The sequence below is a fragment of the Cyprinodon variegatus genome, unplaced genomic scaffold (genome assembly GCF_000732505.1).
Source record: "Cyprinodon variegatus isolate N-32 unplaced genomic scaffold, C_variegatus-1.0 Scaffold426, whole genome shotgun sequence".
NCBI classification, from domain to species: Eukaryota; Metazoa; Chordata; class Actinopteri; order Cyprinodontiformes; family Cyprinodontidae; genus Cyprinodon; species Cyprinodon variegatus.
Genome location: NW_015150879.1, coordinates 18,071 through 32,128, shown reverse-complemented (window position 1 = coordinate 32,128; position 14,058 = coordinate 18,071). Strand labels below are relative to the sequence as shown.

The 14,058-nt window shown below is 34.8% G+C and overlaps 1 protein-coding gene across 1 annotated transcript in view; it reads right to left on the bottom strand.

Moving 5' to 3' along the window:
• LOC107093463 (RNA-binding protein 7-like) overlaps window positions 1-5,740 on the bottom strand; it is a 15,478-nt gene extending 9,738 nt beyond the window's left edge. The window contains exons 1-3 of the mRNA XM_015388515.1: window positions 5,532-5,740; window positions 5,124-5,286; window positions 2,068-2,140 (exon numbers count right to left, since the gene is read on the bottom strand). Of these exons, the coding sequence (XP_015244001.1) occupies window positions 2,068-2,140; window positions 5,124-5,286; window positions 5,532-5,624 (329 nt within the window). The 5' untranslated portion in view covers window positions 5,625-5,740. The remainder of the gene's footprint in view (window positions 1-2,067; window positions 2,141-5,123; window positions 5,287-5,531) is intronic.
• Window positions 5,741-14,058: the final 8,318 nt, after the last annotated feature.

The following is a 14,058-nucleotide window of genomic DNA, read 5'->3' as shown; positions in this document are numbered from 1 at the left end:
TATATATATATATTGTACATTTGGATCAGTATGCTTTAAAATTGAAGGAAAAAACAAACAAACAAAAAACAACTTTGTTTATGGCCCCACAACAAAATGAAGGCATTCCTCAGTCTACAGAAAAAGTCATTTAAAAAATATGTTAGACTTCATGGTTTTCAATGCAAATTGAAAGTACTGAAAATTAACACCATGGATAAAAGTGCATGCAAATGTCTGCATTTCTGTGAATTATAGCACATAAAATTGAAACTTTTTTCCAAGTGTTTAACTTTTTTTCCAAGTGTTTAACTATGATTTTGGGCAAAGATATTTAGCCACTTTTCACCAAATGTATATGTTTTTGTCTCGTTCGGCACTGACTACTGAGCATATTTTCTATAGAGATGAGTATATTTCTGTTTGTGGACAATAATCAGATCTACAAAAAATTGGTACAAAAAAAAGGTACAACTTTCAAGAGCTCTTACTAAAAAAAGACACGTGAAAGAGGAAAGGAAGGAAATAAGGATGAATGGATACAAGGAAAGAGAACAGGAGAACATATAGAAGGTTGGATCGGGGATAACACAAGGGACAGAAAGAAAGGAAGGAAAGTAAGCCAATTCAAAGACATGAGGAAGAAAAGAATTATAAAATGAAAACAGAGGGAAGGAGGAAAATATCAAAAAAAAATGAAGGAAGGACAAAGAAGAAAAAAGGAAAGGAGAAACATGCACATGGATTTCCTTGGGTTAAAGATGAAACCGTCACTTTGAGAATAAAGTCTCGTAAGACTGAACATCTCTGGAAAAGACGTCACTGAAAAAAATATACAAGAATCAAATACTTTGCAAAACCCCACTTGTGCTGAGAGGGGAAGATTCTAAAGTTTTTGTTGAAACCAGAGAATTGCTTCTCTAGTTTTTTCCTGGCACTTTTGCTTGTTCAAAGGAGAACTGCGATGACCTTTAAACCTCTTTATGGATAAAATTTCCAATGTTAGATTAGCTTTCTCGTCCACATTTTCTTTAGTCTGGATCCTTCCCCATCCAACGCTAAATCATTCGCTGTGTTTGATTTTGCCGGATGCGTTCTCCAAAGGACCCCGTCCAGGTAGCCTGGGTGTCTTTCGAAGGCATTGAAAATAATGAGGCTGAAAGTTCATCTATAAAACCGAACAGGTCAAGCCATCCCCTAGCTCTGTCGCCTAGCAACGGTGACAGTTGTCTCATAAAACAAGCAAAGAATGGATACCAAAAATCTCACTACTTTTCTGTGCGCCAATTTCATTTTTGAGGAGCTTCAGCAGCAGTACTGTCATCGCAGGTATCAGATTGTAGACCCACACTTGGCGTGCATGCATTGCCACCTCCCCTCCATTTAATGTTTTGTCTAATTAATTCATAAATGTTTCTATTTTGTTTAAATTGAGAACCATATAACATTTGTTATCACAGAGCCATTTGTAGATCTGTAAATTGAGTCAAAAAAAATAAAAAATAAATAAATAAAAAAAAATTCAGAAAAGCACATTTTGAGGTTGGTTAGATACCAAACTAATCAGCATGGGCCTTAAAATAACCTGTATCGGTTGATCTCCAAATCAGAAAATGTTAATGTTCTACTCTTACTTCATCATTTATTATAAATGTGAAAATAGTTATACTCTGAGGTGAAAAGGGATGATTTATTTAATCTCTAAAAAATATCTTAGGTAAACATGACATCAACTACCCTGTCCCAATTGTAGAATTGCCATAATAAGTCCTGCAAAACATCATTACTGTCATTTTACTTTATTAAACAAAACTCAATTTCTGGAAATCTATGGTTTGAGTTCTGTGTATGTGTGGATTGCTACTGACATCTGGCGAACATGTCATTTCAATAGCACCTCTAGAAATTGAAAACAATTGTAGCTTATTCAACACTCACTACTGTGTCTGTCTCTCTATATATATATATATATATATATCTCTATATATATATAGAGATATATAGACACACACACACACACAAGGTTATTAAGCCCAGACCTAATATTCCCTAGAAATACAAGGGAAAGAAATAGTCAGATAATCTTACCTTTGGCCATGAGGATTTGGGGTGTTTGCTGGACTTGAATTCTGTGAATTTCCTGGACTGCCATGACTGCTACCTAGAATGGAACAAAGGAAAGAGCACAAAATTAAAATTTTATATTCTAAATTTGTGTTATTTTGCATTCCTGATTTTTGTGCATCTTTCCTTTTTTAAATGCGCAAAATACAAAATAAGTCTTAGCCGATATTAAGACAAATCTGCTTTATCAAGCTCCTTATTTTATTTCACAATATAATTATACATTTTTATTCCTCTGAAAATAATTACATTAAGGGACCAGTACTAACAAAATCTTTTTTTAAACCCTCTGTCTACACCTTTTTGATACTTATTTGACACAATAATATGGCCAAAACTGATGCAGTACTTAATTTCAGTCCAGGATATAATTTTAATATCAATATGAACAATATAAAAGCCTCAAACAGACTGAAGAGAGTGCCTACATCAATACCTGTAAACAAATTAAGAAAACATTTTCTTCAGTGTATGAAAATCCCCCAAGATAAAATATTTCTCCTGATTTCTCTCCTTCTTCCTCCCTCATGCACCAGCTACTCCAGCTCTAGACTTGACCTTTGTTGTTCTCTTTGCTAATAATATCTTGGTTTATTTTTTACTTTTCATCTTTAGTAAAAGAAAACAGATCCCAACCATTTTTTTTTAACCAGGGCACAGTGAACCTTGATAACACATGTAACCTTTCCAAACTCGGACCAAACCTTTATCAAAGCAAGGATCAGCTCAGTCAAAACAAAATTAACCATTTCAGACATCCCACAACTTCAAAGGATGGCACCTCATCATTGGTGAAAACTTGCACTGCTATTTTATTTATAGGCTGCATGGTGTGCTCAGCTATTCTACTCTAAGGCTACATTCACACTGCAGGCCTTGATACTCAATTCCAATTTTTGTGTGAAATCTGTTTTTTTTTTTCTTTTTTGCATTGCCGTTCACATTCCTCCTTGCGACTTGTATGTGATCTCCTGTTTGAACTGCATTAATGCAACGCAAGTGTCCTGCATGTGCAGTAGAGGGTGCAATGACATCACAGGCCAGCGGAAGTAAACATAGATGGCAGTACTGGAGCGCATCTAGCTCTTTCCCAACCTTAAAAATCAATCTTTTCAAGATGTTAAACAAATAATTGTCTGCCATTGTTGTTGTTTTTCATTTAGCTTCTTCTTCTTTGTTGTTAATGACACTCGGGTCGGATGAATGCAACCTAGTCATTCAGACACAGGTTGCATTTGAAAAGATCAGATTCAGAACTACATAGCCAAGTGGCCTAGGTCTCATTGGAAAATTAAAAAAAATCACATTTGTGTTGTTCAGACTGCATGAAAAGATCAGATACAGGTCGCATACGGGCAAAAAAAAAAAAAAGTCGGATTTGGGTCACTTCAGGCTGCAGTGTGAATAGTGTGTAACTTTAAGCAGTTGCTTTTAAAGCATCGCCCTTTGTACAGACTTCACAAAACTTTCTATTTCCTCATTTATTAACCTAAAATCTGAGACATTTATGAGGAAGGCTTTTGTCAGCTACAGGTAGTCCAGCTTATCACAGTCCAAGGTTTCCTAAACCTTTAATGCTGGTACTTTTGTTTTATAAAAAGCTTTCACCTGACTTGAATGCACGTCTGTATAGTAATAATCATCTTAATTTTCCCTGAAATGTGTTCTGCATTCAACCAGTCCCTTAGGGAGCTGTGTTTTCCACTTTACGTTATGAGTCTAGGTGTTTTTTTTAGGGACCCAGAGTGACAGCCTTGGAATTCCAACCAGGGAACTTGCAGCAAGGTTTCACTGAACACATTATATACCTGTCAGATATCCAGGAATTACTTGGCCCACTTACAGGCTAAGTGATTTTTATGTTTCAAATATATATATTTTTTTAAGAAACTAGTAACTATGATACAAAAGGTAACAGTTTAAAGTGCAAAGTCGACACCTTTTGGTCAATACATAAGACACTAAAGTAATCCTATGTCAGTTTTTTTTTTTTTTTTTTTTTTTTAAATCACCCAAACCCAGAGAACCACTACCTGTTCTTTTCGTTAAAGCAACATGCCACAAAAAGTGGTTGGGAACTTCCCTTTCCCAAGATAGAGGAGGAGTGGATCTCTTGTTTGATTTAATTTAAGCACTTTAGCTTTTTATCGGAGCTGATCCAAATTCAATCGATTTCAATTTGCTGCTTCACATGCCTTGATTTAATGTGCAAATGCTTCTCTAAAAAGCTCAGAGTAGATTGCCGTTTCACTTTATCTGTTTTCTGCACTTCTGAGCTCCAACTATGGGTAAAGTACACTGTTTATTGAAATGTTTTATTAATTGTATGTTCATGTATGGCTATCTTCCTGTATATTTAAAAAAAAAAACGTATATGGGTGAACCTGAATGTTTTACCTTGCAAATGAGGGATTTCACTTCGTATTTTCCCCAGGGATGTGTTTCAACTAGTCACCATGTCTCTTTTCCTGTCTGATTCCTAAGATTCTAGTGAAATTGCTGCATATGTCTGAGCAAAAATAAAACAAGGGCCTAAACTTCAGATCAGACACTAAATAGTGTCCAGTGTGATTTGGACTTAATGCAACCTTATGTCTAGTCATAAGATTTATTTTGCATAAATTAGTTTACACCATACAATGTTTAAACACATCATTTTAAATTAAATTATACACGACCCAGAGTTATAAACACAAATTAGATGTGTGTAAAACCCAACCACTGATTGAAACGGCTATACGAGTTGGAGGATCTTTCTAGTAATTGTGACATTATTCTCCCCATATGCAGATCTGCATTCATAATCTGAAACACTGTTTAGGGTTTACTTTTAGTAGATTAGCCAAAAAAGCAAGGTTATTTATTTTAACGTTACCTATTGATATAGCTGTTACACATACTTTTAAACTCAAGAGGGTTTGTTTGATTTCCGATACAATAAACGCATTCAGGTACCTGACAATGAATCTTTCAGTGTACAAAACAAACAAAACAAAGGACCAATAAAAAAGTGTGCTCACCCGTTCTGAACTGGATTTGGATGGTTTTCCCATACAGGGAAGTTCCATTTAGAAGTTGCATTGCATAAGGCACGGACACCTCGTGTTTGTAGACGGCGAAGCCAAATGTTTTCTGTTTTCCATCCGAATCTTTGGGAATTTTAGTTCTGACGAGAGGTCCAGCCTGCAAACACAACCAAAACATAACATACAAATGACATACTGACAGGGCAGCTATGGGGAGCGAAATAAAAACAAAGGAAGCTGCAAAAAAAGGGTGCCGAACCAAAGTTACAACTAGTGTGCAAGTATAACAGCATTATGTGTTGCGTGTGGCCTGTTTTTTTTCCTTAAACACTATCTAATAATCTGTAATAGCCGTTACAAACAACGCAGCATTGGCTAGCTCGAGGCTAACAACAACAGCACCTGTAAGAACAGCTCAAACAGAAGCTCCTCCGTCACTCTGGTGTCCAAATTTCGAATAAAAAGAGTTCGGTCCGCTTCTTCTTCGATTCCCATTGTGTTTGAGAGGCTAGTGAAACTTTTTTTTACGGAAACAAACACTGACACTTAAAACAAAAACACCGCGGCTTTCAAACGGAAGGCTCGATTCTTTTTCCGTCTTCTTCTAGAGCCTAAAACAAACTAAGGTTTGAGCGCACAGCGCCGCTTAGTGTCAGGAGGATGTAAAACTTGTGTTCGTTCTTGTTTTCTTTTAGAGCGTTATCTCATCAAAATCATTTTACAAAGAGATATCATATTACATACAATAGACAATATCTTACAAACACGAAACAACATTAAAGTACACAGAGAATGTGACAAAAATATAATGAAGCAGAGCTTGAAAAGGATAATTACATAAAATAAAAATAACAATGAAAAAGAGAGTACAAAAATATTTAGGTTCTGCATTAAAGAAAAAAGGTTTATCCTATGAAATTTACCCAAAAAGCACACCGATTTTACTATATCAATAACTTCCTTATTTTTTATTTAAAATTAAAAATAAGACCATATTTCCAGTAATAGTGATGAAAACTTTATGAGAATCCCATTATGATTAAGACATTGAGTTCAAGTCAGTCGAATAAAGACATTCATAAAATAAATGCGAGAGAGACAGAATAAACAGGAAACATCAGGTGTAAATCTTTTAATAAAGACATTACAGGGTCAATATTTCTGTGAAATTTTAATATCTTAATATTTCTTAACTTTATGTGGGCAGTAAATCTATTAGAGTTTGTCCAGATATTAATGTTTATGTGAGGAAGGATCCATCTCCATCGATTTAATGAATTACTAAATTGACTATTGAAAGAAACATCTCCATTGTTAAATGAGCCATCAAGTCAGATTATTAATCATTACTGATAAATGTATGTACAACCAACAATAAACTGGTAGTTATACTTTTGAGTTTTCTGGAATGCATAGAACGATATTTGTTTAATCCTTTTTATGGGTAAATTCTTCAATTCAAATATTTAATAGAGTCATATTTATGATAACATGAGGTTGATTATTTCATATCATAAATGTGTGAGGGGAGAAGTTATGCTTGAAAGAAAGTTTCCAAGTGTTCAGGACTTGTTAATTTACTCAAAACAAAGTTAAACAAAGGTAACAATTTTCAACCACCTAATTTTTAAATAAAAAATTGGAGAAAAAAAATCAAAAAAGTTTCAGTGTTCCATCCATCCATCCATCTACATCTATTGTGCACATATGTCTCAATTAGTTTAAAGTTCTAATATTTAAGTTTTGTTTTACCTTCCAGCTCCTGATTCTAAATCTTAAATGAAAACGATTAAAACATGTAGGATCACTGCTCCCCGGGCGCCCCACGATGGCAACCCACTGCTCCCCAAGGGGATGGGTTAAATGCATAGGTACATTTCTCTAATGTGAGTTCAATTTAGTTCCATTTATTAAAAAATGAGGCATAAATCTGAGGCTGCAAGGGTTTGAGAGACATCCAGTGAGACAGGACTACTGTACTTAAGGACCAACTGAAAACATGTACCACTCAAATGAAAGCTTGTATTTTTTATTATTCAATTGAGTGAGATTATGCAAGTGGGAAAAAAAAAAAAATTCCTTTCTATTTCTGCATCTTACAGAAACTGGCAAATAAAATCATCCCCATTGTAAATTTTTGGTACTTTCTGAATATTTGTCTACAACAACAGATCGTGTCCACACTGCAGTCATCTTGATTGTACTGTTATTTCTGAAGATTTAAAACCCTTAGAAATAGGCGTGTAAATTAATTTCATTTCAACAATGTAGGAATATGCTGTTGTGAAATACAACATGTTTGACTTTAAATTAAATGTAACTTTAGCATCTAAGCTGGATTTCTCTTTAATTTACCAAAGGAGTTTGATGTAAACTTATTCTAAGTTCAGCTAACACAGAGGGCAATACCGTTCTAATGTTGTATGATTAACACAGAGTGCATTTAATGTTTAAAGATTTTGAAACATAGAATAGCCTAATATTTTTCTAACCGTTAAATTGCAAGCAATGTTACATCTTTTTAAAATATCTATATATAGATCTATATAGATCTATATATAGATATATATTTTTTATAGGGTACAGTTTTAAATCCTTTACAATCCTCAAACTACCTGAGCCACAGATTTCTACTGTCTGTGGTTAAGCAAACAATTTCATAGGGTTTTCTCCTCAGATGAATTCTTCTGCATATTCTCAATGCTAATTGGATACATTTGGCTAGTAATGAATTATTTCTCCTTCATGCCTGGAAAAAAAACCCTCACAGATTCTGCCATGCTTAGATAGCAGTTGGGGGGGCAAATTAGACCACAGTGAGAACCGTGAAACATTTCACTTTCTTATGTTTTAATTAAATATGAAATCGAGGAGCATGCAAAAGACACACTGTTTGGAAATCTAATCTACACCTTATGCTTATGACATATGCTTTGCATGCCTGGCAGAGCTTTGGCTTTACACTTCATGTGACAAACCCTTCTGTAAAACTGTAGGCATTGTTGTTAACATATGTTCTTCTGCATGTAAATCAGCAATACAACAAAAACACTCACAGCTTTTTATTCTCAACAGGAGGTATTAAAACTATGCCATAAAAATCACACCTGTGCAGCACTATTAATTGAATAAAACCTTTGAATCTATTTTTATTTCCTACATGGTAATTGCTCTAATTATCCCCCTGGTTGTATTACTGCCCACATTTACAAATAGTATAGAGTTTTAATGTGACTACTAAGAACATGTGGATAAAGCAGGCAGACACAATAACTAGGCATGACAAACCTTTACCTTTAAGGAGAACTTTAAAGCATATTGTTTGCAAAACTTAGACTTAGACAACTTTTATTGTCATTTTGTATACACAAAGTGTATAGAAAACAACATTTCGTTTTGTACAGCTTTCAGACAGTAAATGAGCAGCAGCTTAGCAGTGAAATGAACATTCTAATTCCATAAGGTGCAGCAGTGATCAAATGTAAACAGTGTGGGAGAAAAAAACATAGTGCAAAAAATGCATTGATATGGAAGTTCAGAGCATTTCAAGACAAATATACATAGTGCAAATATGCACTATTTTAGTCTGGTGTTATCAATGTGATGCAAAACAATATATTAGTTACTTAAAATTAAAGCATGTGCATTTTTCTTGCACCTTTTCTTATTTTTCTTCATGCTATTATTATTGTTGTTACAGCTGATATTATTCAATATGTTTTTTGTTATACTATATAAAAGCAACTTGCAGAAGAGTTAATAAGAATACCATTAGGTGGCAGCATTGATCCACAGGTGCCACAAGGCCATTTTGAAAAAAAGATATGAGGACATACAGAAGGTGCCATTCATCCATCCATCCATCCATCCATCCATCCATCCATCCATCCATCCATCCATCCATCCATCCATCCATTTATGACATTTAAATTATGTAATAAATCTGACAGTAAAGTCCAGGGGGGGCTAACTCAAATAAAGGTTGTCAGGGCTCCACAATAGAGTTGGATTTCCCACCAAAAGCTACATGTAATGGAAAGAGCTGGAAAAATAAAACAACATAATAAATACTGCTACTGCTACCTTTTGTTATATTATTGGAACAGATTCTCCTTTTTGTTGCTTTTGCTACTTTTTATGCAGAATAAAACGTGAAATATTACAGCTTAGGCAGTGATCATCAGTAAATCACATTATGTATTATGCCAATAAAAGTAACTCTCATTATGTTGTTAAGCAGATGCATCAAGCCTTTGAAATTTAATGTGCTGTAGGGAAACTTAGAATCTTCTAGCTCCTTCTTATGAGCCAATGCACTGACAAGGACTCATGGTTGTTTGAATCTGTCTAAATTTAACCATTTCACATCCATAAAGTCATTGTGCTAAATTACAATCAGCATTTCTGCTGTGTCTACATCTGGAACCATTAAATAAAAGTTGGAGTATAAAATGTCAGACAGGCAGACTTTGTGATACAGGTATGAATCTACCACCTATTTTTTTTTTTTTTTTGCAACACTTGATTCTTATACTTGCCATGGGGAGAAAAGTAAAGGACCCCAGAGACAGAGGGAGAAAAAAAACAATTTCCCTTTGGCTGATTTAATGTGGGTGAGTTTTCATGGTCACTTAGTTGCACAAGAGGAGTAAAATCAAGCTAATCGCACACATCTATACACACTCATGTTTTATACACACTTCCAATTATGACCTCCAGCCTACGGGTGTTTGGTGGAACTGCAAAGCCAACTGACTGGTGGCTCTTCGTTAACCCCAATCTTTCCTTAGGGCGCCATCTTATACACACACAACCCACTTTCTTTCCTTTCTGATCATTAATATTCATAATTCATGTGGAATGAAGTGATTCAGGATCATTAGACGTGCATGAATATTTGTCAGATGAAAGTTTAATTAAGCCTAGCCTCTTTGGTAGCATGATGTGACCCAACTAGCTTCTCATTCACATTCAGGCACATGGCTTAATGGTCTGTGCCTTTGAAAGTGCTACTCTGTGCTTTCAAGCACCCCCCAATCCCCTGCCTATATACACAATCTTACTTTACACCCCTTGAGTTGATATTTGATAGAGGCAATTGACATGGATTCCATTGCAGTGGTTCATATTGTTCCAGTGGTGATATGGGGATCAATCACACTTAATTCAATGCAGCAGGGGAGCCGCTTTTGTGGTAGATGCCATTTATTATTCAGGACTGCACACTTATATATAGCCTATAGGCTCAGGTTTAGATGGCTACAGGCATATAAGGCAAAGCCTGCAACAGAGGTGTTAAACAAAACCTGCTGCCTTTCAAAGTTTTTTTAAGATTAAATTATTACAAAGCTGTGTGAGTTTTGCTGCTAAAAAATTAGCTACTGCTTGCCTTTCTAAACAAACAAACAAAAAACATATTACTAATCTTTTTCTGCAGACAAAAATAATGAACTACTATTTCTTCTCAACTTGGCTCAGAAATGAATGATTTAGAGAAAATACTCTACTACACATTTTCATACAGGGCTCCAAAGTAGCTTATAGCTCAGATTCCCTCTGGTTTTGCTTTTTTGTCCCACTTATTATTATTTTTTCCCCATATAATTAAAGACATTTTTGTATCATAAAAAGCTATGATGAATTTATTTATGAATGGAAAACAAAAACAGCTAGCCCAACCTAAAACCCCAAAACCTTGCCTGGTCATCGGTTCAAATATAAATTCCCTCCTTGATATAAGCTCCAATGCATAACACTTACCTATGATTACAGCCAGACACATTAATCTAGAAATCATTTAATTAGCATCCGTCTAACATCTCAAGGTAAGCTAAAACATGACCTGGTCTGTGGAAATCCAAAGACAGATAAAACAAAAAGTTGTTGACAAAGGGTTTAAAAGGACTGACTCCAATTAAATTATCAGCCATTATAATTATCTACAAACCAATAAAACCCGGCGCGTAGGTGAACCGTCCAATAAGAACCCACCACAATAATATTACAGTAAGTAATCCATTAAGGCAAGGTTTGTTATGTGCTAATAAGAAAGTAAATGGACTAGAATAGCATTTGCAGAAAAGTTCACAAGTGAAAACAATTGCTGTCCAAAAAAATATAAAGGCCTGATGCACTTTTACCAGAAATGTATAGGAAACTCTAACAGTACAGCTTTGTACTAAAAAAGATATCTCAAGATGGCGTCCCTATAATGTGACTGACTTTATTAAATCCAGAGTTGATCCAGCTTTGTAGCAGGTAGGCCCAGTCTATGTTTGAGCCTGTGTTTGAATGAACTTCAACTATTTGGACAATTTGTATGCCACTGTGTGTGTGAATGTTATAACATTTGTAATAATGTGAGTCCAATGTTTCCCAAACAATGCTGTGTTGGGTAGACTCACCACTCATTATGGGTCCCAACACCTGAGCACAGTAAGACAAAGTGTTAGTGTTTTTTGTTGTTTTTTTTTGTCATGTTTTAGGCTTTGGAATGAGGTGTAGGGTTAGTTTACGAGGTAAACAGTAGGGCTTGAAAGGGTCTTATAACAATCATACTGCATTGCACGACTTTTGGTCCTCCTAAAACAGGCTTCTGTTTGTTTATACATATATATAGACTGGAATCACAATGCAGCTTTGCTTTTTCTTGTTTTTGTTTTAAAAATGTGTCGTTGACGGATCTGTTCTCATGATTGTTGTTTGTAACATTGCCAATAAAGATGAGATATTATAACATATCCTCAGTCATCATATAGACACTCACTTTTTGTTTTCTAATACACATTTATACAGGGAAAATAAAGACATCAAAGCATATAATAACACAGAAACTGGAGTGGAGGAGCACTTCAAGTTTATAAACTCTTTAAAAACTTCTCCACTATAAAAACTAACTTCATTCATAAAGTATAAAAAAGCTCAGTTTCTAATAAATGCTGCAGGTCAGAAGTTGTAACTCCTTTTTCCAGTTATCACACTCATATGGATCAATTTAATTGATGCTACAGATTCTTTCATGGTAGAAAACCTTCAGATTGAGGTCCAGCGTGCCTTCGTACTGTCAGTCTGCTTTCTCTTTTCAACTGTTCATTTTTAAACACCTTGTGTCTGTATATGTGAGTGTGTGTGTATCGCTGTATTTCTACTCATTTAGAAATAAAGTAAGAGTTGCGTTGAATGTTTATTAGTAAGGGACATTGTTACCTGAAAGATAAAATTTTTATTTGTTTTTCAGTTTCTTTTTCACTCAGAATTGTTTTCTCAGTGTTAACGTGACGCCTAAAAGGTTTACTTTCACAAGTCAAGCATGATTGCTTTCACTAATGCTCCACTTAATAAATAAATAATGTTGTATAGGTAAGTGTGTGTGTAAGACTGTCACGTTTAGTGGAGGTTTGAAGAGGTATCAAATGCAGAAACAGAAGCTGAGGTGGTTTCTAGCAGATTTAAAAACAAAAAGGTGGTAACTTAAGCTAAAGTCCAAAATTAAGCAAATACAGAATTGCCAAAGTACTGAGGGACATCAGGGAAAACACACACAATGAGCTAAGAAATGGCGAGGAACCAGCAAACAGTAGCTGGAGAGGAAGAGTATAAATGAGAGACAGAACAAATACCAGGCTAGGCAGTCGATTGGGAGCAAGTGTGAACAGAGGGAACTAGAAGGGAGCTAGGAGAAGGAGACTGACACAAGACGGCAACAGAGGGCAAACCACCAGATAACAACACAAAATGGAACAGAAACCAATAAAACTAGAAAACACAGGAAAAAACATGAATCAAAGTGAAACTGAAAACTCAAAAAGAAAATGTAAACCTGAACCAAAATCTGCAGAATCATGATTTAAGACACAATACTAAACACTATATTACTTTGATATTATTTAAAATGCACTGGGAATTGGGAAGGAAATGAAAAAGAAAAGGAGACAAAAAAGGTAGAGTAAGGCAAAAAAAAAAAACAAGTAGGGCTGAAACGATTAATTGTGATTAATTGATTTATGAAATAATCGTCAACTAATGTAAAAATCAATTAATTGTTAACTTGAGTTTAGAGATTCAAAGATAACCTTTAGCTGACAGAGTGACCCACTCAGAGCAGTACTTATATAATAATATAATAAAAACGTAACATTCTACATTTAAGATGAACAACATTTTTTGTCCATCAATATGTTCTATCCAGAACTGTTCCAGTGGAATAGATTTAGTTTCACCTGGTTTAAATTCTGATAAAAATCATGTTTAAGGAACCTTTACCATCCAATTATTAATCAATTAACATAAAAAGTGATCAACAGATTAATCGATTATCAATATAATCTTTAGTTGCAGCCCTTAAAGGAAGACAAGAAATACGAGAGATAGGAGAATAGAGATAATACAAGATAACATCCTGGTATGAACAGACAACAGGTATTTATTCACAACATTACTGAAAAAAATAAAACAAAAAATATTGTTTAATAAAAAATATACTTAGTGGAAGCCACAGCTATCTATAGTGTTTCGGCGTATTATTGTGTTTCTCTAATCACCTGTTAAGTGTCAGTCACTCAATCCCTGTGAAGATAAACAACCACCCCACCATGTAAGCTGACCAGCAAACCAGCCTTTGGGTTTATGGGCAGACACATTTTATTACATAGAGGTCAAGTTGGTTTAGGCTTGTTCAATTCATAAATTGTATCATCATTTGAAAGTTACTGTTTCCAGTTACCAGTATCATGCTTTGATATATTAAAGCTTGTACCATGATCTAAAACATATAGTGTCACACAGAAAGTTACAAAAAAGTGAAATGTGCAAAAAGGACTACATTTTCACTTCAGTATACACAGGAAACAGCTCATCACTTGAATAACAGCACGCTATTTCAGCATCCACTCAGGATGAATAGATTCAATATTCTTATGAGGGGTGTCCA